At 47.6% G+C, this 24271-nt stretch overlaps 1 protein-coding gene and 1 long non-coding RNA gene across 2 annotated transcripts in view; one reads left to right on the plus strand and one right to left on the minus strand.

The window, feature by feature from the left end:
* Positions 1–23823, minus strand: Tubg2 (tubulin gamma 2). The gene is made up of 12 exons (XM_052758327.1): positions 23573–23823; positions 5130–5391; positions 4737–4849; positions 4373–4540; positions 4006–4074; positions 3636–3715; positions 2645–2771; positions 1636–1722; positions 1384–1533; positions 817–969; positions 577–738; positions 1–377 (listed from the first exon to the last, which is right to left on the minus strand). Exons 2-12 carry the CDS (start codon positions 5176–5178, stop codon positions 180–182), a joined length of 1356 nt encoding a protein of 451 aa, XP_052614287.1. The 5' UTR covers positions 5179–5391; positions 23573–23823; the 3' UTR covers positions 1–179.
* Positions 15693–24271, plus strand: part of LOC128122679 (uncharacterized) — a 13384-nt gene continuing 4805 nt past the window's right edge. Inside the window, exon 1 of the long non-coding RNA XR_008222462.1 lies at positions 15693–21114. This is a non-coding gene — a long non-coding RNA (uncharacterized LOC128122679). The remainder of the gene's footprint in view (positions 21115–24271) is intronic.

Genomic DNA, 24271 nt, shown 5'->3' on the forward strand with positions numbered 1-24271 from the left:
TACTCATCATCAAGCTTTATTATTTTATTAGAAGTAAACAAACATACCAAGAGCCAGGCATGAAAGAGACAGGAGCAGCTCCTCGGCTGGACATGAACCTAGAAATGTGAGATGAAGTGGGGTGAGAGGATCCAAGCATGGGGAGGGCTGCACTTGTCCAGGGCCAGCAGAGAATGTAATCACTGCTCCTGGGTGCCCCAGGAGATATAATCTGGCCGTGTAGCAGCGTGGTACTCATCAATGAGCTCCTGAACCACCTCCCTGGACCTGTCCATCTCCTCAAAGTTGTCCTTGAAGATGTCCTCCTTACGGAACTGCTCAAGGAAGGCCCCCCGCTTCCACAGTTTGTCATACTGCTGGCAGGAACTTTCAAAAAGCTGGAGAGAAGGAGAGCTTCAGAATGGCATCCAGTGCAGGACACGGTACCAGGGACAGACTGGGAAAGCTGATGACGGTAGACAGTGGAACAGAGTGGCAGGAGCGAGGGGTGTGGCTCAGAGGCGGCAGCATCGCCTACCATTCCTGAAGCCCTGGATTTGATTCTCGGTAACACAGACAACAGGAGACTGCACTCACCGAGGAGATACTGGTGTGGTTGGCCATCATGAGCCCGCTGACCCGGTGGGCTGAGGGAAGGTAGGGAGACTTCCTTGACAGGGCCACCTGGATGCTGGCTGGACCCCAGGGGATGAAGTTGGCCAACTTCCTTTCCCGGATCCTCTGCAGGCTCTTGTGGACCTAGGGTGAATAGAGAGGTGGTGGCTGCTCCTCCTCCACCCTGGGGGGCCAGAGGGTAGGGTGATGGGCCTCCCTTACCTGGGTGGGGTCCACCTCTCCCTGGATGATGTTGAGGATGGCGATGTAGCAGTGGTTGGTCTGACGATCCCGGCCTGTGGACACCATCACGTTCTTGGGCTGTAGCAGTCGCCTCATGACATCCAGGACTGTTGTCTTCCTCACACTGGCCACCTGAGGGAAGGGGGGTTCACAGGGACTATGTTAGCAGTCGGGGAGCAACCCAGAGATTTGTGGACGGACACAGGAGAGGAGTCAACTGTGTCCCCATCAGCTTGGAGGTGGCGTGGTCTCTGGAAATGTCTTTGGATCAGGTCTGTGCTGAGTCTCTGCCATGGGTTAGGATCGAGGCTCTCAGCTCAGCAAACCCATGCCCTTGTGCGTGAGCAGCAGCAGATCCAATGAGCACTGCTTGCAGGAGCCAGAGGCGGTGGGCAGTGGAGACAGGGCAGCAAGCAAGGGTCACAGTGTCAATCCCTGAGACCAGAACCCGGGGAGGTGGGGTGGAGAAGAACTGCAAAGGGAAGCTCATGGTAGAGCAGGGAGAAAAGAAAGGCCACGGTCCTGGGACACTGCCGGAGCTCTTACTGACTGGTCCGTGGTGAGAGGTGTATAGCCAGTCATGAGGAAGTGGAGCCTGGGGGTGGGAATGAGGGAGGCGATGAGGCCGATGAGGTCATTGTTCATGTAGCCAGGGTAGCGCAGGGTGGTGGTGCTGGCTGACATGATGGTGGACACCTGGGAACAGGAGATACTGTGTTATGGGATTTGATGGAGGTGGACCATCTCTCCTCTGACGACCCTCTAGTAGAGGGCTTCCATCCCAGGAGTGGGACTCACCAGCTGGTTGATCTGGGAGAAGGATGGGTTCTGGATGTGCAGGCGGTCTGTGGCGATCCGGTTTAGGGCTGTGTTGTCCAGCACCACCTGGCAGGACAGAAGGAATCAGTAACACCTTTTGAGGCAAAAGGGGACACTGAAGTAAGATACAAACAGCTTAGTTTCTGCAAACCCCCAAACCAGGAAGTGGGTTTGCTACCTTCCAAGAAATACCCTATCTCTGGAGCAGGATGATACAGGACAGTAAACAAATGTCTCCCGTGTGCTTTGGTTCTGGAAAGACTACTGAGAACAGACATGGGCTTTGCCGCCATCAGGCCTATACTTTAGTGAAAAAGCAAATATTAAAATGAGGCTGGAGGTAGAGCTTGTATTCAATGTCTTACCAATAACTACAGTAGGCACTGTAGCACACACTTATAATTCCAGTTATTCAGGAAGCTGAGGCAGGAGGAATCACAAGTTTGAGGCCAGCTAGGGCCATTTAGTAAGTTCCTGTTTCGTTTCTTTTCTTTTTTAGTCTTGAGACTAGGTCTTACGCTGTAGTTCAGACTGTCTTGGAACTTAACTACGTAGCCCAGGCTATCCTAGAACTAATAGTGATCCTCCTGCATTAGCCTTCTGAAAAATGGAATTATAGGCATAAATCACCACACCCAGCTAAACCCTGTTTCTAAATAATTAAAAGTTTAGTTAACAAAAATACACAGAGATCTGACCTTGTCTGAATAGTGGGGATAAGGTTTTGCTATAAACATGACCCTTGAGTTAAAGCATAAGGAGACACTGAACAGGCCAAATAAGGTGTATATCGGGATAGGGGAATACTCCTTGTTGAGAGTCATATTGCCCCAAAGGCCAGGAAGAAGCTTGGAAGTTGGGATCTTAGTTCATAATTTGGCCTACATGGCATGATTTTGTTGGGTGTTCTTTGTGGGTCAGGGCTAGAAAATGGCAAGGGCTATCCTTCAAAGGCGGGCCAAGCTCCTGGCTGTCTTCCTTCCCTCACCACACAGTCTGCATTCTGAGTCAGCCTCTTTAGGGTGAGAAGTGAGTTGTAGGGCTGGACCACCACATCACTCATCTCGTCCTGGTTGGGAAACACAGAGTATGTCTGCACCAATTTCTTGGGGTACCTAAAGGCAAACAAGAGGGAAAAGAGAGGGTGTCCCGTGAACTGAAAGGACTTCCCTGACTACTCATCTCCTTTCCAAGTGCCACAAAAGGAGCATGAGCAGACCTCAGTGTTCAGCACCCAAAGGATACGCCAGAATTCTGTAGATCCCAAGGTAACTTCCCATCTCCCTACTCAGTTATTGCTTCCAAGGTTTTACCTGGATGGTTCTGTCCTTGTGACTGGAGTAGGGAAGAGTAGAAAAAAGACCTCCAGCTCAAGGAGAAAAAGTAACAAAATGGAAAGAGGTCGCCTAGGAATTCTGCTTTAGTTCCTGTACTGTAACAAACACCTAAGCAAAAAGCTGCTTGGGAAAGAAAGGGCTCATTTGGCTTTTAGTTCCAGATTACAACCCATTATGTCAGGAGTTAAGGCAGGATGTCCACAGTAAAGAACAGAGAGAATAGACGCATGGATCCTTGCTTCTGGTTGGCAGCTAGCTTTCTCCTCTTTTATGCTGTTCAGAAATCCCTAGGCTAGGTCTTTCTGTGTCAATTAACAAGACAGTCCCTTCCAGACATGTTAACAGGCCAGCTTGATCTAGATACTTCATCAAAACTCTCTTCCTATTGGCAAGGTGACTTCCACCTGGTACGGTGACTCAGTGGGTAGGGTAAAGGTGCCTGCCCCCACTCTTATTGGCCTGAGTTCAGTTCCTGGGACCCACATGGTGAAAGGAGAGAAGCAAACTCCCACACACTGACCTCTGCACATACGCAGAGACACGTATGCCTCCTCACAAGTAAACAAATGAAGACGTCATTAAAATATTAACCAGCACACCGGGGAATCTGGGCTAATGACCTCTTCTCAGACACAGGCTTACCTGTCATTCAGTCTTTCTAAGAGGTAGGAGCCCAGACCAGAACCTGTCCCTCCAGCAATGGAATGGCACAGCACGAATCCCTGAATGGGGGGGGGGGGGAGAGGGGCATTGTCCAGAGATCTCACCCTTGCCTCTCAGGCTCCTTGGGAAGCTTCAGAGACCAAGTAGTATCTGAGTAATCCATGCCTAAGAAGCCGATAGCATTGAGACTGACTTTGATTTCTCCGAGAACACAGCGATATTTTAATAGCCCTCATGCTCCCTGTATCGTGTTCCCAAATAGATGCTGAATTGAATGTTTCCATCACATCATGTGTTGAGACCATCCCTGATCTTTCTTCCAGCATGCTTTACCATAGAAGAACCTCACCTCTAGACTGTCACTTCCATCCGCTTCTCGGTCTATGATGTCAAAGATGTCCTCATGAATTTTCTCACCCTGTATATAGACATGGGAAGGGCAAGTCAGGCCAAAGGTTCTCAGCACCAAGAACTCCACCCTTTGTCTCTGTTGCCTCCTGAAGCCGAACTTCCCAGTCAGAATCTTTCTCAACCCAGAATTGCTACTTTGTGAATGATTTACATAAAATTTGCATAGCCTCCTTCTTACAGTCCCTCTTCTCAGCTTATCCATTTGTCTCGTATTTATTGTCAGTCTACTCTGGACAGATTCCCAGATTTACTTGAGCGTTGCCTTGTCCCAGGCTAGGGTTACCAAGGAACTCTGGGACTGACACCTGTGAGAATCCTCTGCCCCAGTTGTTGCCCGCTCCTCCTCCATGCTCAGACAGGTAGATGTTCTCTGGGTTGTAGAGCTTGGCATAGGACGAGTTGAGGATGGAATGGATCACCCGGGGCTCCAGGTCCAGCAGCACAGCCCGGGGGATGTAATGCTCATCATCTGCCTGTCAAAGGGAAGCCAGGATGGGCCCAGTGAGCCTGGATGGGTCAAGTCCTGAATCCTCCCAACTCTGGCTCCTGCAGGCCCTCCCTCCTTAAGACAGCCATTGTGTTCCCATCTGCCCAGTGAGTTTCCCAGCACCAGGTCGCGCTGCCCGTCCCTTCAGGTCCTAGGGTCCTGGTCAAGTCACTGGGGGGCACCTGGTAGAAAAAGACGTCCTTGCGGTCAGTGCCTTCAGTGGCGAACTCCTCTACGATGCCCTCGGGGCTGATGCCATGCTCAGCACACAGCTGTTTCCAGAACTCGAACCCAACTGGGGGAGGGGGAAGAGGCCCAAGTCTGCTAGAGCCTTAAGGCCGGAAGACCCCAGCTCAGAGGCTATTACATTCAAGAAGGTGACCCAAGAAGCCTGGAAGTTGTCACAGCCTAGGACTGAGGAGGCAGGTCCTGCCTGGATCATCATGCGCAATAGGGTAAGAAAGGTGGTTTATGGGAAGGACAAAAGGGATCCGTGGGTACCAGGCACTTGAATGCGGCCCAAGGGATAGAACGAGAGACTGGGGGATGGGGGGTCCCGGCGGTCGCTTGCTCACTCTGGTTGCCGCACTGGCCCAGCTGCAGGGTGATGATCTCCCGGGGCATTGCGGGTCAGACGTGAGCTCGTCCGCCCCGGCCTGGCGGGAGTCCCGGCTGAGAGGAACGCCTAGCAGCCGGGAGCTCAGGACATGCGGAGCGCGCTGTCTGCCGGTGTTTTGACGCGGACGCTGGGTCTGCGCGTGTGCAGTCTGGGCCTCTCCGCAGGCGGCGGGCGGCAGAGCCCATCCCGGGCATCATTTTCTCTCCTCGCAGTCACAGCTGGAATTCAGCACAGGCGCAGAGTGAGGCCACGCCCCCGCATGTCAACATGTGCGCGTGCGCGCAGCAGCGAGACATTTAGAGAGCCGAGGATACCCACTTGGCCCTGGGGGAGGGGAGGAAGAAACAGCCAGGTGGATGCACCAAGTGTGGGAGTCACCTACCTACACGTGCCGGATGTCCTAGATCGAGGGGCTAGATTTAAGCCAGCTTTTTCTTTAAGTGTGGGGGAATTGAACCCATGTCCCTGAGCATAGTAAGAACCTGTTATACCACTTACCTACACACCCAGCCGAAGCCACGTTTTCTTTTCTTTTTTTTTTTTCAATTTCTATTTTATTTTCATATTTTTACACTATAAAAAAATTACAAAATTTGCCACCTGGAGCCAGGTGTGGTGGTTCGTGCCTTTAATCCCAGCATTTGGGAGGCAGAGGCAGGTGGATCTCTGTGAGTTCTAGGCCAGCCTGTCTATTTAGTGAGTTTCAGGCAAGCTGAGGCATCATAGTGAGACCCTGTCTAATAAAATGAATTACCTTCTCAGACTGGCCAGGTGTCGTAAAGGCCCTTGCTGCCAAACCTGCCACTATCTGGAGTTTGATCCCGGGACCCTCATGGTAGAAAGAGAACCAAGAACCCACTCCTGGATTGTCCTTTGATCTCTCTATGTGTGTGCTCTTGGGGCCTACAAACCAACACTAAATAAATAAATATACGTAATTAAAAAGTCAACCCAGGTGGTGGTTCATACCTTTCATCCCAGCACTCAGGAGACAGAGGCAAGCCCGACTAGTCTACATAGTGAGATCTAGGACAGCCTAGGCTATATTGTATCAAAAATAAATAAATAGCCAGGCAGTGGGTAAACACAACTTTAATCCCAGCACTCAGGAGGCAGAGGCAGGCAGATCTGTGAGTTGGATGCAAACTGGTCTACAAAAATTGAGTTCCAAGACAGCTAGAGCTGTTACACAGAGAAACCCTGTCTCAAAAAAAAACAAAACAAAACAAAAACAAAAACAAAAAAAACAACAAAAAACAAAAAACAACCAAAATAAGTAAATAAACAAATAGATAAAGTTTACCATTTTAACCTTTTGTAAGTGTACTGTTCTATGGCATGAAGGTCTTTCACATTTTTTTTTTTTTTCGAGACAGGGTTTCTCTGTGTAGCTTTGCGCCTTTTCCTGGAACTCACTTGGTAGCCCAGGCTGGCCTCGAACTCACAGAGATCCGCCTGGCTCTGCCTCCCGAGTGGGTCTTTCACATTTTTAATGATGATGACCGTATTTAGAACGTTTTGATTTGGGGGGAGGGGGAGATAAGGTGTTATGTGTCCCAGGCTGGCCTCAGCCTCACTCTGTAACCCATAATAACCTAGAACTCTAGTTCTTCTTGCTGGTGTTTCTCAAGGAGCAGCATTGCAGACCTGTCCCACCTCAGACAGAACTTTTCTGTCTTCCCAAACTGAAACTCCATACCCCCAATCGTCTCCCCCCCTTCCTCTCCAGCCCTTGACAATGACCATCCTGTCTGTCTTAGGAATGTGCCTTCTCTATGTACCCAAGGGGCATCGTGCAGTATTTTGCCTTTTGCTCCCACCCATTCCTTTCAGGTAGCAACATGTCTTCAGGATCCCTCCGTTTGTACCTATGTCAGGACACCTTTGCCTTTTAAAGATGGATAATAAGCAGGGCAGCGGTAGCACAAGCCTTTAATCCCAGTCCTTGGGAGGCAGAGGCAGGCAGATCTCTGATCTCTGAGTTCGAGGCCAGCCTGGTCTACTGAGAGAGTTCCAGGACAGCCAGAGCTGTTATACAGAGAAACCCTGTCTCGGAAAAAAAAAAAAAAAAAACTAAATAAAAGTTGAGTAATATTGTGTGTGTGTGTGTGTGTGTGTGTGTGTGTGTGTGTGTGTGTGTGTGTGTGTATAACTTGTTTTTCACCCATTCTTCTCTCAATGGCTTCCTCCTCCCTCTTCCTCTTCTGCTTTTGATACTGGGAACCGAATCTAGGACTTCGTTATCACATGAGGCTGGTGCCCTCCCTCAAGCTATAATTACAGTTCCCCTTTTACTTAAAAACAATAAAAACAAAACAAACAAACAAACACCACTGGGGTTGGAGAGAAGCTCAGGAAGAAGAGCACCGGGTGGGATTTCCAGCACCTGTGTGAACTGTGACAAAACATTCCTGGGGAGACAAACGCTCCCATCTACTCACCCCAGACACAGAGCCCACAGCAAACAGACCATAGCACAGATAACACCAAAGTCCAAGTTAATGAACCAGTGAGTTTTCTTGGGGTCACTTATAGGAATAGGGGTGAGGGGTCACTTACAGGAGCAGAAATGACTCAAAGACAGCTGCATCACCAAAGTCCACCCCAGCATGGCGACAGCTCACACTACATGGGCAGCTCAACGCATTGGACAGTGTCCTTTCCAAGTGACTCAGTTGGTCTGAACGCCTTCCAGGCATCTTGATTGGTTTTGGCTTCTTCCAGAAAACCAACTTGGTCTGACTCCTCTTTGGAGCTCAGCTTCACTTTGTGTAAGAGGGATTCATAGCTTTTTTATTGCTGACTCTGGCGGGGGCCGGGGGGGGGGGGGGAAGCTAGTGATTCTGGTCAGTTTCAGGAACTTCCTGAAGCTCTTTTGAGTCTTTTACCTTCCTGCCTAAGGAGCTTCACTGCATCATGGGATGTTTCAGATTCGAAGGAAATTGTTGCACAATACTATGTGGTGGCTAAGTACTGCTGTGGGATGTTCTGTATGGCAAATGTGTTGCTCTGACTGGTTGGTAAATAAAACACTGATTGGCCAGTAGTCAGGCAGGAGGAAGTATAGGCGGGACAAGGAGGAGAATAAAGCTGGGAAGTGGAAGGCTGAGAGGGAGACACTGCCAGCCGCCGCCAGGACAAGCAGAATGTGAAGATGCCGGTAAGCCACAAGCCACATGGTAAGGTATAGATTTATAGAAATGGATTAATTTAAGCTGTAAGAACAGTTAGCAAGAAGCCTGCCACGGCCATACATTTTGTAACCAATATAAGTCTCTGTGTTTACTTGGTTGGGTCTGAGCAGCTGTGGGACTGGCAGGTGAGAGAGATTTGTCCTGACTGTGGGCCAGGCAGGAAAACTCTAGCTACAAAGTACTGTCTTTAACTCCAGTTCCAGAGGATCTGAGGGCCTCTTCTAGTCCCTACTGGCACTGTACACATGTGGTGCTCAGACCCTGCAACCCACACACCAATACACATAGAAGAAAATAAATCTTTAAAAACAAGATAAAATTTTAATTTTTTTTTTTGAGACAGGGTTTCTCTGTGTAGCTCTGACTGTCCTAGTATTCATTCTGTAGACCAGACTAGCCTTGAACTCATAGAGATCCGCTTACCTTTACCTCATGAGTGCTGGGATTAAAGGTGTGCGCCACTACCACCTGGCTAGATGTTTGTTTTAAATTGTGGGGTGTGTGTGTGTGTGTGTGTGTGTAGGAATGGTGAATTCCACTCAACAGCAGCCAGTGTGCTTAATCTCTTGACCATCTCTCCAGTTCCTTCTTTTTACTTTTTAGTTTGAGATAGAGTTTCACTAAACTGCCTAGGCTAGCCTTGAATTTATGACTCTGACTCAGCCTCCTGAGTAGCTGGGATTACAGGCCCATGACACCTGGCCCAGTTCACTTTTTTTTTTTTTTTTTTTTTTTTTTTTTGGTTTTCTCTGTGTAGTTTTGGTACCTATCCTGGAACTCACTTTGTAGACCAGGCTGGCCTCGAACTCACAGAGATCCGCCTGGCTCTGCCTCCCGAGTGCTGGGATTAAAGACATGCACCACCACCTCCTGGTACCTGGCCACTATTTACTTAATTCAATTTTACGTGTATGAGTGTTTTGCCTGATTGTATGTATCATGTGCATGCCTGGAGTGCACAGAGATCAGAAGAGGGTGTCAGATCCCCAGAACTGGAATTACAGATGGTTGTGAGCCACCATGTGGGTATTGAGAATTGAACTCAGTTCTTCAGCAAGAGGAACAAGTGTTCTTAACCACTGAGCAATCTCTCCAGCCACTACTACTACTGCTGCTGCTACTACTACTACTACTATTATTATTATTGTGTGTATGTCATGTGTGTGTAGACAGGCAGACAGGCACGTACCAAGGCATACTTATGGAAATCAGAGGACAACTTTAGGAGTTGTCTCTCTCCTACCACCATGTGGGTTTCAGGGGTCACAGCCATGTTTCTGGCTTGCATGGCAAGTATGTTGGCCCACTGTGCCATCTTACCAGCCTCTATTTTTGTGGTGCTGGCTGTGGAATCCAAGGCTCACGTATGTTAAGGTAGGCCTCTGCCTCTGGACTACATTCCCAGCCATTTTGATCTTTCCAGCTGCGTTTCAGTTTTCCAGTGGATGAACAAAACAAGTTTACTTCTCATTCCCATAAGCAAGCTCAGCTTTCATTGCTTACACTGGCAGGGACAGGCCTAGACTCTAGTCAGTTTCAGGGACTTCCTGAAGTTATTTTGAGTTGTTTACCTTCCTGCTGAAGAACTTCCTGCAGGATGGAATGTTTAGATCGTGGAAGAAACTGTTACACAACATGTTTTTCCTTTTATCCTAGATTGTTGTAGCAATTAACATTGTTCTGGTTTTTTCTATACCTGCATCTACAGCTGGGTTATCAGGTGGTAATTTTTGTCAGTTCCATGGATGCTGGATGTAATTTATTGTTTCTAATTATCACAGTGAACTCTTTTGAACTTTCCTACCCACCTTCCTTTCTTTCTCCTCCCTTCCTCTTTCCTTTGGAAAGAAAATGAGTTATGTGAGTGCCCTGCACGGGCAGGCAGCCCAGTACTAACAAGATTACTACCACCTGCCAATTCCACTTTTGTTACTATTTGGGGTTTCTTCCTCTCTAAATTGCCTGCTCTTTGGATTGTCTCTTTAGACATTTAAAAATATTCTACAGCCAGGCATGGTGGTACACACTTGTAATCCCAGCACTTGGCTGGTTGAAGAAGATTGTTCAGAGCAGGCCAGCCTGGATTGCAAATCAAGACCTTGTCTTAAAAAAACAAAACCAAAACCAGCTGGGTGGTGGTGGCACAAAGCATTTAATCCCAACACTCGGGAGGCAGAGGGCAGGCAGATCTCTAAATTCGAGGCCAGCTTGGTCTACAGAGCGAGTTCCAGGACAGCCAGGGCTACAGAGAGAAACCTGGTCTCCATTATTTTTGTCTCAAGCTATGTCTTAGTTTAAATACCTAGAGAAGATTTTGATGGGTTGGTGAGATGGCTCGGTGGGAAAAACACTTGCCCCAAAGCCTGGAGATCCGAGTTCAATCCCCAGAAGCCACCTACAGGTAGGCGAGAGACCACTTCACATAGTTGTCCTCTGACCTTCACGTGCACGGTTACAGAAGTCTACTACACATCCGTAGTTTAAAAAACAATTTAATGTAGAAATAACTTTGTCCCCAGCCCCAGAGCACAGCGGGCACTACCCCTGACCTCCAGCTCCAGCTGGCCATTTTAATCTTCATGCAGTTAGCTGCCCATCTTTATGCATTGCCTGGTTTGTTAGTCGCAGAGTCCCCACATCTGTCCTATGCTTTCTTCCAGCTGTGCCGGAATAGTTCGGCTTGCTCCCTGTAGGTCTTCAGTTCATCTGGAATTTATCTGGAGGCTGCTGTGAGATAGGAATCTATTTTATTTTTTCCATATGGATGTCCAATTGTCTCCGAACCAATTACTGAGGGGTCGGAGCAGCCTCTTCCAGACCCTGGAACATTCTAAATCTCTGTTTGCTCACTTGTTTGCTGCTCCCTGCAAGCAGGCTGGACTGTGGACTACCAGCCTCAGGCTTCTGGCCTCCTTTGTCCAGATCTGGCTGCCTTTCTCTAGGAGGGACATGCTGAAAATTGCTAGGCAATGTACCTCTACCAAGTCATGATCAGACAAGGGTTTTTCTTTTCTTTCCTTTCTATTTTTAAAAGAGAACTCGGCTGCCTTCCAGCCCCTCTGCCTAGAATCTTCTGGACTTCTGTAGAAGGCTCTAGATCACCACACAGCACAGCCTCGGCTCTCTGCCTCCCCTCACCATGCCAGGCCTCCTTTCTTTACAGGTTAGTTAGGAAGCAACCCCAAGAGGATGTGTCAGGGAGGGCCTGGGTACTGCCTTTGAAGTTTGAGGGTTGGGTGGGAGAGCCCGGATTTGTGCCTGCAGAGTTGTGGGGGGCGCCCTTCAGAGGCCAGACCTTCTGTGAGTCTACCCAGAAGCCTGGATAAATGGGAGTGAACTCACCTCCCCACCCTGTGAGCCTGGTGGGGCTCAGTTTGCTGCCTTTCAAATAAGCTGTAAGCCATTTATGAATTCTTGGGAATAGGAGAATTAAATTTCCGCCTTTCTTGGATTAATAACAGTGACTTCCTGTTACTCTGTTACTCTGTCTTGTACTCTGCCGGAAGTGGGGACTTTCTTCAAATCCCAGTTTGTAGGTAAGCAGGTTAGAACGTGTAGATTATACTCTGACAGGGCAGAGAGACCTCTCCTCCTAGTCGTGTGGAGATGAGTGGGAAACAGAAACCTGTGTGTTGGCAGAACTGAGGGTAAACTTTCCCAGCTACTTCTGCTGAGAGCTTATCATCGTCAGAAGGGCTTAAATGAGATGGAGAATGGGCGCTTAGCACAGGCCTGATGCATGACCAAACCTCGACCACCATTACCTGTTACCCTCACCGCTGGATGTAATCGGACATGAAGGGTAACTTGGGTGTTGCTACAGATAAACAATCTTATTCAGGGAACAAAGAAAATGGATATTTAAGTAACTAAAAACAAAACAAAATACCCAAACTCAGATAGTTATATTGTACAGATTGGGTTTTGGATTTAAATTGTACTGACAAGCAGAAAGCTTAGGTAGATAGTTGGTCTCACATCCATCCAGGATCTCAAGGTCGTTTGTCTGTGGCTGGTGTTGAGCATCTCTTGGCTCAAGGTTTTCTGATCCAGGTTATGATAATTAGTAGGATGTGGTACCTTTGTCTGAGGCCTCAGCCTGTCTTTCATAATACCTGTAGCATTTGTAAACTAACAAGTATGTCAAACATCCAGGCCTTTCATTGAGGACATCCCAGTACTAATGAAACATGGGTTCAGGTGCCCCTTCATTTCATTTTTTTTTCTTTTCTCTTTTTGAGATCAGGGTCTCACTGTGTAGCCCTGATTGGCTGGGAACTCACTATGTAGACCAGGCTGGTCTTGAACTCACAGAGGTCAACCAGTCACCATGCCTGGCTGCACCTTTATTTCTGCCTTGCCTGGGGTTACTACATGAGTAACTCGGGTGTCTTGAGGGGGTGAAGAGAGGTGTGAGGTGGGGAAATGAGACCATTTTCCAGGGCATCGAAGGAAGAACAGTGTGCTAATCCCCCATAGCAGCTACATAAAGCTACTCCCCGTCCCCAGGCCAGGAATCTGTGACCTCAGAGAATTCAGCTTCCAAAGTTAAGGTATACTGTGTTGTGGAAAATTATTTTAACTAGGCAAAGGTGTGTTACATTTGTTTATGCTGCATTTGTTTAATTACATAAAGATGTGTTACATTTGTTTCACCTTGCCTGCCTAAGGCACCTGATTGGTCTAATAAAGAGTCGAATGGCCAATAGCTAGGCAGTAGAGGGATAGAAGGGCTAGCAGGCAGAGAGAATAAATAGGAGGCGAAATCTAGGCCGAGAGGAACAAGGAGAAAGAGGAGCACATGCCAGGTTAAGAGGCCAGGCAGTCGCCAGCCAGCAGACACAGAAGCAGTGAAAGTAAGACACACAGAAGGAAAGAAAAGGTAAAAAGCCCTGAGGCAAAATGTAGATAAAGAGGAACAGGTTTAAGTTAAAAGAGCTAGCTGAAAACAAGCCTAAGCTAGGCCGAGCCTTCAAAACTAATAATAAGTCTCTGTGACATGATTTGGGAGTATGGTTGGTGGCCCTAAAAGAAATAGCCACAATACTGTGTCTGCAAGAGGGCTCAGTGGGTAAAGGCGCTTGCCACCAAACCTGAGAATCTGAGTTCATCCTCTGGACCCACGTGATGGAAAGAGAGAATCAACTCCCACAAGTTGTCCTCTGACCTCCACAAACATCCCTGTCCCACACACACACACACACTCACACACACACACTCACACACACTTACACACACACACACACATACACACACAGGTAATAAAATCTTTTAAAATTAAGACGTGGAAAATGAAAACAGCAGAGGCTAAGAGGCAAAGTTCAGCTGGTGGTGGCACACACCTTTATTTTTTATTTTTTATTTTTTTGGTTTTTCGAGACAGGGTTTCTCTGTGTAGCTTTGCGCCTTTCCTGGGACTCACTTGTTAGCCCAGGCTGGCCTCGAACTCACAGAGATCCGCCTGGCTCTGCCTCCCGAGTGCTGGGATTAAAGGCGTGCGCCACCACCGCCCGGCGGCACACACCTTTAATCCCAGCACTTGGGAGGCAGAGGCAAGTGGATTTCTGTGAGTTTCAAGCCAGTCTGATCTACAGAATGAATTCTGGGCTGGGCGGTGGTGGCGCACGCCTTTAATCCCAGCACTCAGGAGGCAGAGGCAGGCAAATCTCTGTGAGTTCGAGGCCAGCCTGGCCTACAGAGCGAGTTCCAGGAAAGGCGTAAAGCTACACAGAGAAACCCTGTCTCAAAAAACCAAAAAAAAAAAAAAAAGCAAAGTTTTCTATATGAAGGGAGTTGTGGTAAATTTGTATTTTTGATTATGAAACAGACTTTTTTGTACTGTGTTGTTTACTCAAGGAATAGGAAAGAGGAAATAAGTCTGAAAGCAATCATATTTGTGGCCCATTTCTGATTCTTTTATAATGTATCTACACTCTTTGGGGAACTCTGTCTTGAGCTGGTGAGTCTTAATAAGGAACCAATCTTCTCAAGGTCTTATGGAGGAAATAAGCATGCAGACATGCTGGGCCTGAGTCCAGCATAAAGGGTTGAACTTGGCGAGGTGGGAAGGGTAGAGCAAGAGAAGCCAACAACCAGGAAAGACTTTCTGGAGGTGGTGGCACCAGCCCAGGTCTGGAAGTCTTAGTTAGGAATTGGGCAAGTGGAAAAAATAGAGATACAAACAAAATATTTCAATAATAATAATAATAATAATAATAAATTAGAGGGAATAAACAGTTCAGGATGGATTATATGATATTCAGTGTCACTAGTGATCAGAAATGTACAGATTGAGGGCTGGGGAGATAGCTTAGTGGATAAAGCACTTACCTCTAACCAGAGGTGGAGCTCTCTGTCCTGTATGATTACACCTGGCAGTCACTTCCCAAATTACCACTCAGAGGCTTATATTAATTATAAGTGCTTGGTCAATGGCTCAGGCTTATTACTAGCTAGCTCTTGCATTTAAATTAACCCATATTTCTTATCTATGCTTGCCGTGTGGTTTGTAGCTCATTACTTCATTTTCTACATGTCTTATTTCCTCAGGGGCTGGCTGGCATCTGCCCAGACTCTGCCCTTCTTCATCTCCATCCTCAGTTTGATTGTACTGCCTAAAACTGCTTTATTATCAACCAATGAGAGCAACACACATTCACAGCATACAGAGGGATCATCCCACAGCATTTACCTTGCAAGCAGGAGGACCAGAGTTTGGATCCCCAAACCCCTTGTAAAAGTCGGCCAGGTGTCATGGGGTCTGTAATGCCAGTACTGACTCAGAAGGCAGACAAAAGGGATCCCCATGGCAAGCTGGCTTGCTAGACTACCCAGAATCACCAAACTCCAGGTTCAGTGAGAGACCCCCCATGTCAAAAAATAAAGTGGAAAGTGTTGGAGGAAGACACTTGATGCCAACTTAAGGCCTCTACATATGTAAGAATGTGCACATGCACCCTTACACTTACATGCACACATGTGCACATAGGCATGCACACCACACACAGATACACATGCAAAAAAAAGCATGCAGCAGGGCGGTGGTGGCACACACCTTCAATCCCAGCACTCTGGAGACAGAGGCAGGTGGATCTCTGTGAGTCAGCCTGGTTTACAGAGTGAGTTCCCGGACAGTCAGGGCAGTTACACAGAGAAACCCTGTCTTGAAAAACAAAGACAGCCGGGCGGTGGTGGCGCACGCCTTTAATCCCAGCACTCGGGAGGCAGAGGCAGGTGGATCTCTGTGAGTTCGAGGCCAGCCTGGTCTACCAAGTGAATTCCAGGAAAGGCGCAAAGCTACACAGAGAAACCCTGTCTTGAAAAAAAGAAAAAAAAAAAAAAAAGAAAAAGAAAAACAAAGACAAAACAAACAAAATAGTGAACATGGGATCATCATGAAAATCTACTGTATTATAAATGTTGTTATCTGTAAGTTTTATGACAATTGTGTGTGTGCATGTGTGTGTTCTTGTGTGCTTGCAGAGTCCAGAGGATGCTAGTGTTCTGCTCCACTAGTCTCCATTTATTCCCTTGAGACAGGTCTCTCAACAAACCTGGATCAAGGCTGGCAGCCAGGAAGGCCGAATAATCTTCCTGTCTGGATCAACTCCTCAGTGCTGGGGTTGCACAATACTCCATGTGGCCATGCCCAGTTAAAAAAAAAAAAAAAAGAAGCCAGGTGGTGTGCCTTTAATCCCAGCACTTGGGAGGCAGAGGGAGGTGAATCTCTGTGAGTCTGAGGCCAGCCTGGTCTACAGAATGAAATGTGTGTGAGACTGAAGAGATGACTCTTCAGTGGTTAAGAGCACTTGTTCTTGCAGAGGACCCAGGTTCAATTCCCAGCATCTACATGGCAGTTCACCACTGCCCATAACTCCAGTTCCAGGACATCTGCTACGTTCTTCTGACCTCCCTGGACACCAGGCACATGGGGGATGGGGATCTGATGTCCCTGTGGGCATCAGAGAACAACTTCGTGAAGCTGATTCTCTTCTTCCACTTTAGCATGACTTCCTGGGCTTGAACTCTGGTTGCCAGGCTTGCTCAGCAAGGCCCTGTACCCTCTGAGCCATCTCACTGCCCCTATAAAGGGCGCCTTCGTACTCCTTCACAGGGATTTGCAAAGTATATTTAGCTGATTTTTACTGACGGACACGTGAACATATACGTTGTTTTTCACTGTTGTGAGCACCACCACAGAAAACAACCTCTGCATGTACATCCTTGTACAAATGTCCTGGGATAGATTCCTCAAAGCAGAACTGCTCGGTCAGGTTTCCATGCATGGTATACAATAATTATATAATAATGTTATACCGGTTCCCCTGAGGATTATAACCATTTATGACACCATGAATAATGTACAAAAATACTGCACAGAAGCACCCATTTCTCAGAAGCCTCATTAACACCAGATATTAATCAGTCTTTATTCAGTCATCGGCCCATGCGTACTATTTTATGCAGAAAAGAATACTATCCACCAAACAGCAGAAGGCGTCTATAGTTACGAACTAGCTGAGCATGGTGGCTCACACATTATTAGTATGAAAAATAAGTGTTCTAAAAGAAGGAAGGATGTGTACTGATGAAACTGGAAGGTGGTGTCTGGGGATCTTGGCTTTTCAGAATGCAGGAGAGACTTCCATGTCTAAATACTGAAGGGACTGGGGTTTGGAGCACCAAGGTCCTTGAGGAGGTGGAGCTCCTGGATGCAGGGCTCAGGTGGAGGGATTAAGTGCCGGAAGGAGGAGAGGATGAGGGCAGTTAAAAATAAGTCAGGGTGGTAGTGGGGGACAGGAAGTTGAGGGGGCTTCAGCTGATGGCTTCGATTTTTCACTGTCAAGTAGGAGTGAAGTTCTCCGTGGGGAGAATGAGAGAGGAGGGAGACAAAGGTAGGAAACAGAAGAGCCCTGACAAGGACAGCCCGGGACTCCCAGCCCAGGGGGTGGAGAAGGATGGCAAGGTTAGAGCCTGAGTTGCCATGGCAACTGTCTGCAGCTTGAGCTCACACTGTCTTCATCTGTGCTCAAGTGCAGGGGTGAGAGAGCAGACAGGGAGAGCTAGGTCCCGGGTTTCATCAAGAGGGCGAGTTGAAGATGACGGGAATAAAAGAGAATTAGATTGGGTCATCCAGATTCCAGGGAGAAGGATGTAAACCCACAAAGCCATAGGCCGATTAGGAGAATGAAAGCATCCCTGGGAAGACAAAGAGACAAAGAGCAAGGAAATAGAGGTGCAGGAAATGCAGTCACAGGAATAAGCTGTCAAGTTGAAGGTTAAGGGGGTAGGGACTGGAGAGATGGCTCAGTGGTTAAGAGGGCTAAGAGCACACGCTGCTCTTCCAGAGGAGTTAAGGATAGGAACATGGTTCTGCTCTTCCAGAAGACCAGAGTTCAGATCCCAGCACCTATGTCAGGTGTCTCACAACTGCCTGTAACTCTGGTTCTAGGGGACCAAACACCCCCTCCAAGGACACCATGTGCACAGACACCCCTCCAATTAAAAAATATAAATATAGGAACAGGAATTTCTTCTCTCTTTTTTTTCTTATGGTTAGAAGCCCTCACAGTCATGTTGTGTGAATTCAGAAATGCCTGAAATATTCTGGCCAGTACACATAAGACACACCCTGGGGAGCCCTTGTTGCCAGAAAGTTCTGGAACTTGACTTAGGTCCCTTGAAGTTGATCGCCTTGAAAAACAAACAAACAAACATGAAGTAGATCACTGGAAACTTCTGACATGGAGAGTGATAAAGTCGGCAGCATGAACCTCAGAGAAGAGTTTTTTTTTGACAAAGGGAAGTAGTTATTTATTTGTTTGTTTGTTTGTTTATTTTAACAGAGTCTCAGTATGTAGCTATGGCTATCTTAGAATTCACTGGGTAAATTAGACTGGCCTCACTCACAGAGATTCATCTATCTTTGCCTCTGATTACTGATTAAAAGGCATGTGCCACCACATCTGGCAAAACAGTAATGATTTAAAGTAGTAGCAAAGGGCCAGGCAGCTGTGCACATCTTTAATCCCGACTTGGGAGGCAGAGGCAGGCAAATCTCTGTGGATTCCTGGCCAGCCTGGTATACAGAGCAAGTTCAAGGACAGGTTCCAAAGCTACACAGAGAAACTCTTGTCTTGAAAAACAAAAACAAAACAAAACAAAACCAAAACCAAAAAAAAAGTAGTAATAAAGGTGGGCATCATGGCATACACTTGTAATTCTAGTACACAGGAGGCTGAGGCAGGAGGATTGCAAGTTTGAAACCAGCCTGAGAGACATAGCAAGACCTTGTCTTTGTGGTCATCATCACCATTATTGTAGTTATTAGTATATAGTAGTGAAAGTCATAATAATAAAATAAAGCTGAGGAATGTGACTTAGTAGAATGCTTCTCTACCACACACAAAGCCCTGGGTTCCACCCCCAGCACCAAATAAGTTACAGAAATGGAGAGGGTGAGTGCCGCTGGATGCTCCCCCCTCCTTTGCTCTGCTCTGGTTTTTCTTCTTGGAACTTGGTTCAGTAGCCATCTTGAGCCTGTGAGCACTTTAGCTGTGTATCAGAGATGCCAGGGCAGGCAGTGTTGTGTAACAGTTTCCTCCCAAATTGTAACATTCCAGCCTACAGGGGAGCTCCTTAAACTCAAAAATAAACAACTCAAAGTAACTTCAGGAAGTTCCTGAAATTGACCAGATTCACTAGACACCCCTCCCACTTCCCCACTCCCCCCCCCCCAGATTAAGTAGTAAAAACAGAGTTTGCTCAAAAGAGCAGCCAAGCGGTACAGAAAACCCTCAGACCAGACCAGCTTCCCCCAAAGAAGCAGAAACCAGCTGAGCTGCCTAGAAGGGATTTAAACCAACTGAGGCACATGGAAAGGACCCTCTCCAACCTCTTGAGTTGCCAGTAGGCTGTGCAGTGTGCTCCAGGTTCCCATCTTTGTGAGCTGTCATCCTTGCTAGGGTGGTGATGCAGCTGTCTTTGAGTAACCCCTCACCCATATTCCTGTAATCCAGTGGTTCTCAACCTTCCTAATGCTGCGACTTTTTTTTTTAAGATTTATTTATTATGTATACAGTATTCTGCCTGCATGTATCCCTGCAGGCCAGAAGAGGGCACTAGATCTCATTACAAGTGGTTGTGAGCCTCCATGTGGTTGCTGGGAATTGAACTCAGGGCCTCTGGAATAGCAGTCGGTGCTCTTAACCACTGAGCCATCTCTCCAGCCCGCTGCGACTCTTTAATACAGCTCTTCATGTTGTGGTGACCCCCGACCATAAAATTATTTTCATTGCTACGTCATAACTGTAATTTTGCTACTGTTATGAACCATAACGTAAATATGTGTGTTTTCTGGGGGTCTTAGGACCACCCGTGAAAGGGTCCTTTGACCCCCAAAGGGTTTGCAACCCACGGGTTGAGAATTGCTGTGTAAGTAACCCCAATAAAACTTATTGTTCACCAGCTTGGACTTGGTGTCATCTGTACTATGGTGTGCCGTAGGCTCCCTGTCTGGGGTGAGTAGACGTGTGTGGCATCTCCCCTGGAAAAGTTTGTCACACGACAGGCAGAAAGGCAGGATGACCACATGTTGGTCACTTTCTGCTCAGATGAAATAACTGAGAGAATCAACCTTCAAGGAGAAGAGGCTTTATTTGGCGCCCAGTCTGGGAGAGTCCAGGGCATGAGCTCTTGGCCCTTTGGCTTTGGGCTTGTGGTGAGGCAGCATATCTTGGTGGTGGAACAAACCCATTCACCTCATGGCAAGAGAACAAAAGAGGAGAGACCTGTTTCCGACACGCCTCTCTAAGGAACTCTGTCTCAGCCATCTTATTTTCCAGAACTAGTTCTCCTGTAGCCCAGGCCGGACAGGGATCTTGCTACATAGTCAAGGATATCATTGAATTTCTGATATTTTACGTCCACTACCTCCGTGCTGGCATTACAGGTGTCTACCGCCACACCCAGTTTTTATTCAGTGCTAGGGATCAAACCCAGGGCTTTAGGCATTCTAGGCAAGCAATCTACTAAACACTGAGCTCATCCCTGCTCCTTTATTGGTTTTTTTTTGGGGGGGGGGGAGGTCATTGTCTCACATAGACTTGCTATATAGCTGAGGATAGCTTTGAACTTATCCTGTGCCTTTTCCTCCCAAATGCAGCAACTACAAGGCTCCCACACCAGGCCTGGCTCAATCCCTACCTCTTTTGTTTTATTTAATTTGTTATTATGTGTGTGTATGAGGGACTGAAGGTGTGCTTGTGCCGTGGAGAAAGTCAGAGGATGACTTTCAGGAGTCAGGTCCCTCCTTCACCTGTGAGTTCCAGGGCCTGCGCCCAGCTTGTTCAGCGTCCGTGGTAGTCACTCTGACCCCTGAGCCATCTCCCCCGGCTTGCTCGCCCTAGTCCTTGTTTGTATGTCTGTTTATTGAGACAGGGTTTCTCTGCACAGCCCTAGATGTCCTGGAACTCATTCTGTAGACCAGGCTGGCCTTGAACTCAGAGATCTGCCTGCCTCTGCCTCTGCCTCCTAGAGCTGGGATCAAAGGCTTGTGCCACCACCACCCCGCTGCAGGCCCTCGTCTTCATGGCCTTTCTATTTCCCAACAGGGCCACCCTGGGAACCAAACTTTGAGACATATGGGCCTTTTGGGGGATATTCAAGATGCACGCTCTAGCAGATCACAGGTTCTTGCTGTTCTAAGAGGTGCTCCAGCCCTGTTCTGCCAATCTCAGGATTTAACAAGTAAGAAAAACATCCACAGTGTGCTGTTTGCTTAAGCTGCTGTTAATTGGGCATTCTGTTGACTGCAGCTGAATGCATTCCTGTCTGATAGAGTCATAGGGCCAGCTAGGAGCCCAGGCGAAGCTAAACCCAGGTTTTCACCCTCGCAGTCTGGAATCTTTCAAGGGCAGCAATGGTTCTAAGTGTGGTCCCAGGCAAGAAGCATCAACACATCCTGGGAAGTTACCACAGTGTTTGGGACTCTCCACTCCAGGGGCCTGGGCGTGGGACCTAGCAACCCGGTCTAAGGGGCCCTGCAGGTGAGTGCAGCACCTGAAGACTGAGAGCCACAGTCTCCAGCTGCGCTCTGCACTGTGGGCTTCTGCACCAGCTGTGGCAGCATCATCTAGCATCCTGAAACTGCCATTTCTCAGAGCCACTGCAGACCTCCTGACTCTGAATCTGAATTTTTAGGAGATCCATGGGTCTCATGCACACTCACTGTACCACAGTAATTTGTTTGTATTTGAGACAGGGTTTCTATGTATAGCCCTAGCTATTCTGGAACTCTCTAGACCAGGTTGGCCTCGAACTCACAGAGATCTGCCTGCCTCTGCCTCCTGAGTGCTGGGATTAAAGGCGTGTACCAGTACTGCCAAGTGTTCCCCTCCCCCTTTTCAAGACAGGGTTTTGTGTAGCCTAGGCTGGCCTCCAACTCACTATGTAGCTAAGGATAACCTTGAGCTCCTGAGACTCCCACCCAACGTAGGGATATAGGTTTGTGTCACTTTGCCTGACTGACTATGAATACTTAAGAAGTTGGTTTTGTAAAAAATTCTTTTCTTTTCATTTATGTGTCTGTGTGGTCCTGCTGTTTCCAGAAGAAGGCATTGGATTCCCTGGAGTTTTGCTTACAAACCAATCAGGATACATGATGTGGGTGCTAGGAACCAAACTCAGGTCCTCCACAAGAGTAGCAAGCTCTCTTAAACACTGAGCCATTTCTCCAGCCCCCAAGAAGTTATTATTTTTTTAATCTATCAAAACCCAAATTGATGTCACATGAAGACTAGTCCCACAAGTTGTCCTCTGACCTCCATGTGCACACCATGGCACATTCACTTACATACAAACACACACAAAATAAATAAATGTGGTTTAAAAAAAAGAAAAAAAGAAAAGCTAGGCATGCCTTTAATCTCAGCACTTGGGAGGCAGAGGCAGGTGGATCTCTGTGAATTTGAGGCCAGCCTGGTCTACAGAGTGAGTTCTACGACAGCCTGGGTTGTTACACAGACAAACCCTCTTGAAAAAACAAAAGAGGTAGAGGTATTGGAGAGATGGTTTAGTAGTTAAGAAGGATTACTGATCTTGCAAAGGACCCCAGTTCCTTCTCAGCACCCCTGTTGGGTGTCTCACAACTGCCTCTAACTCTATCTCTAGACAATCTTACCCCCTCTCTGCCAACCTAGGTACCAGGACACATGCGCACAGATATATACATGCAAACACATTCACTAAGACATACACACACACACACACACACACACACATAAATATTTTTTAATTAAAAAGAAAAGAAAAGAAAAACCAGCTTGGCTTGGTCGTTCACAATATTAATCCCAGCATTTGGAAGGCAGAGGCAGGTGGATCTCTGTGAATCTGAGGCCAGCCTGGTCTACAGAGTGAGTTCCAGGACAGCCAGAGCTACATAATGAGACCCTGTCTCAGAATAAACAAGAATTGTATAATTTTACCTTGTACACACTTTTTTTGTTTGATTTTTGATTTTTTTCAAGACAGGGTTTCTCTATGTTGTCCTGGCTGTCCTGAAACTAGTCCTGTAGACCAGGCTGGCCTTAAATGCATAGAGATCCCTGCCTGCTTCTGTCTCCCTAGTGCTGGGATTAAAGGCATGAACTACCACTGCCCAGTAGATTTTCAAAATTCTTTAGTTGTACCCGACGAAAAAGTAGCTTTCGAGGGGCTGGTGCCGCTTCTGTCATTCCCTGCCTGGCCTTTGTGTAGAGGGGGGATGGATCTGTCTGCTCTGGTGCAGCCAGCTTGCATCCTGCTGTTGATTCATTGGAGGGGCAGTGACAGCGTGCTACAGCTGGACCGACTCAGAGATCATTTATTAATTAGGCCTTCCAGCCCTGCCCCCAGTGTTCACACAGGAAATGATGTCATACTACATTCCAAGGAAAGCAGGGATGCCCTGGATGGGCTGCTAGAGGTGGCAGCCATGCAGGTGAGGGGTCCCAGTGTCACTCAGAAGCCCAGTTCACCTTGTCATTGTGAAAGGAAAAGGGACTTTTTTTTTTCCTGGACAGGATGTCATGTAGCCTAGGCTGTTTAACCTCCCGGTCCTCCTGCCTCCTCCCCTCAAGTGCTGTGATTACAGTACTGTGCCCACCACGCCCAGCTATTGTGGAGATCAGTAGCTGCAGTCGGCTTCCCTAGAGATGTAGCTACTTACCTACGCTGCCTGAGACTTTGGCTGTTGACCTTGGAGCACAGCAGGTCTGCCTCGTAGAGACTGTCACAGTGGCTCTGTGACTCCTCTGCAGAGTCCCCCAGTGAGAGCTGTTTCAATCTGCACACTAGTGACCGAGCAAGCCAACTAGGAGATTTCCAGGATGGACCAACACCAAACAGCTTGAAACTGATCCCTGGTTGAATCATCCTGTGCTCTCATGAGGACCTGATAAACCAAGGGACCCTGGAAACAGAACCGCGTGCAGGACTCTTGTCTTCCGATGCACAGGCTCATGGTTCTGGAGCGACACACACGTGGCCTGAAGCGTTTTCTACTGTGGAAGCCAAGTGTTCTCACGTGTTAGAACCCAAGTGATTTAACCTTACGTTCCCTCATCTGACAGGCTTCCTCCCCCAGAGCCTTTCTAGAAGTGTCTGGGGCTACAGGAAAAAAAAAAATCTTATGCTCCCTGTTGGCTTTGCACTTGCTAATGTAGAGATGTCTTGTTTTGTGTTATTTTATTTTTGATTTTTTGATTTTTCAAGATAAGATTTCTCTGTGTAGTTTTGGTGCCTGTCCTGGATCTCGCTCTGTAGCCCAGGCTGGCCTCAAACTCACAGAGATCCGCCTGGCTCTGCCTCCTGAGTGCTGGGATTAAAGGTTTTCAACACTGCCGCCCAGTATATTTTATTTATTTAT

This window comes from Peromyscus californicus, unplaced genomic scaffold (genome assembly GCF_007827085.1).
Source record: "Peromyscus californicus insignis strain IS unplaced genomic scaffold, ASM782708v3 Scaffold_3__1_contigs__length_106647218, whole genome shotgun sequence".
NCBI classification, from domain to species: Eukaryota; Metazoa; Chordata; class Mammalia; order Rodentia; family Cricetidae; genus Peromyscus; species Peromyscus californicus.

Bases quoted from the DNA above. Each gene is read 5' to 3' on its own strand.
- Tubg2 (XM_052758327.1), bottom strand. From the start codon at position 5,178: ATGCCCCGGGAGATCATCACCCTGCAGCTGGGCCAGTGCGGCAACCAG. The intron at 1,723-2,644 runs GTGAGGGAAGGA...CTGTCCTGCCAG, and splicing joins CTCAGAATGCAGACTGTGTG to GTGGTGCTGGACAACACAGC. The intron at 970-1,383 runs GTAAGAGCTCCG...CCCTTCCCTCAG, and splicing joins CTCTCACCACGGACCAGTCA to GTGGCCAGTGTGAGGAAGAC.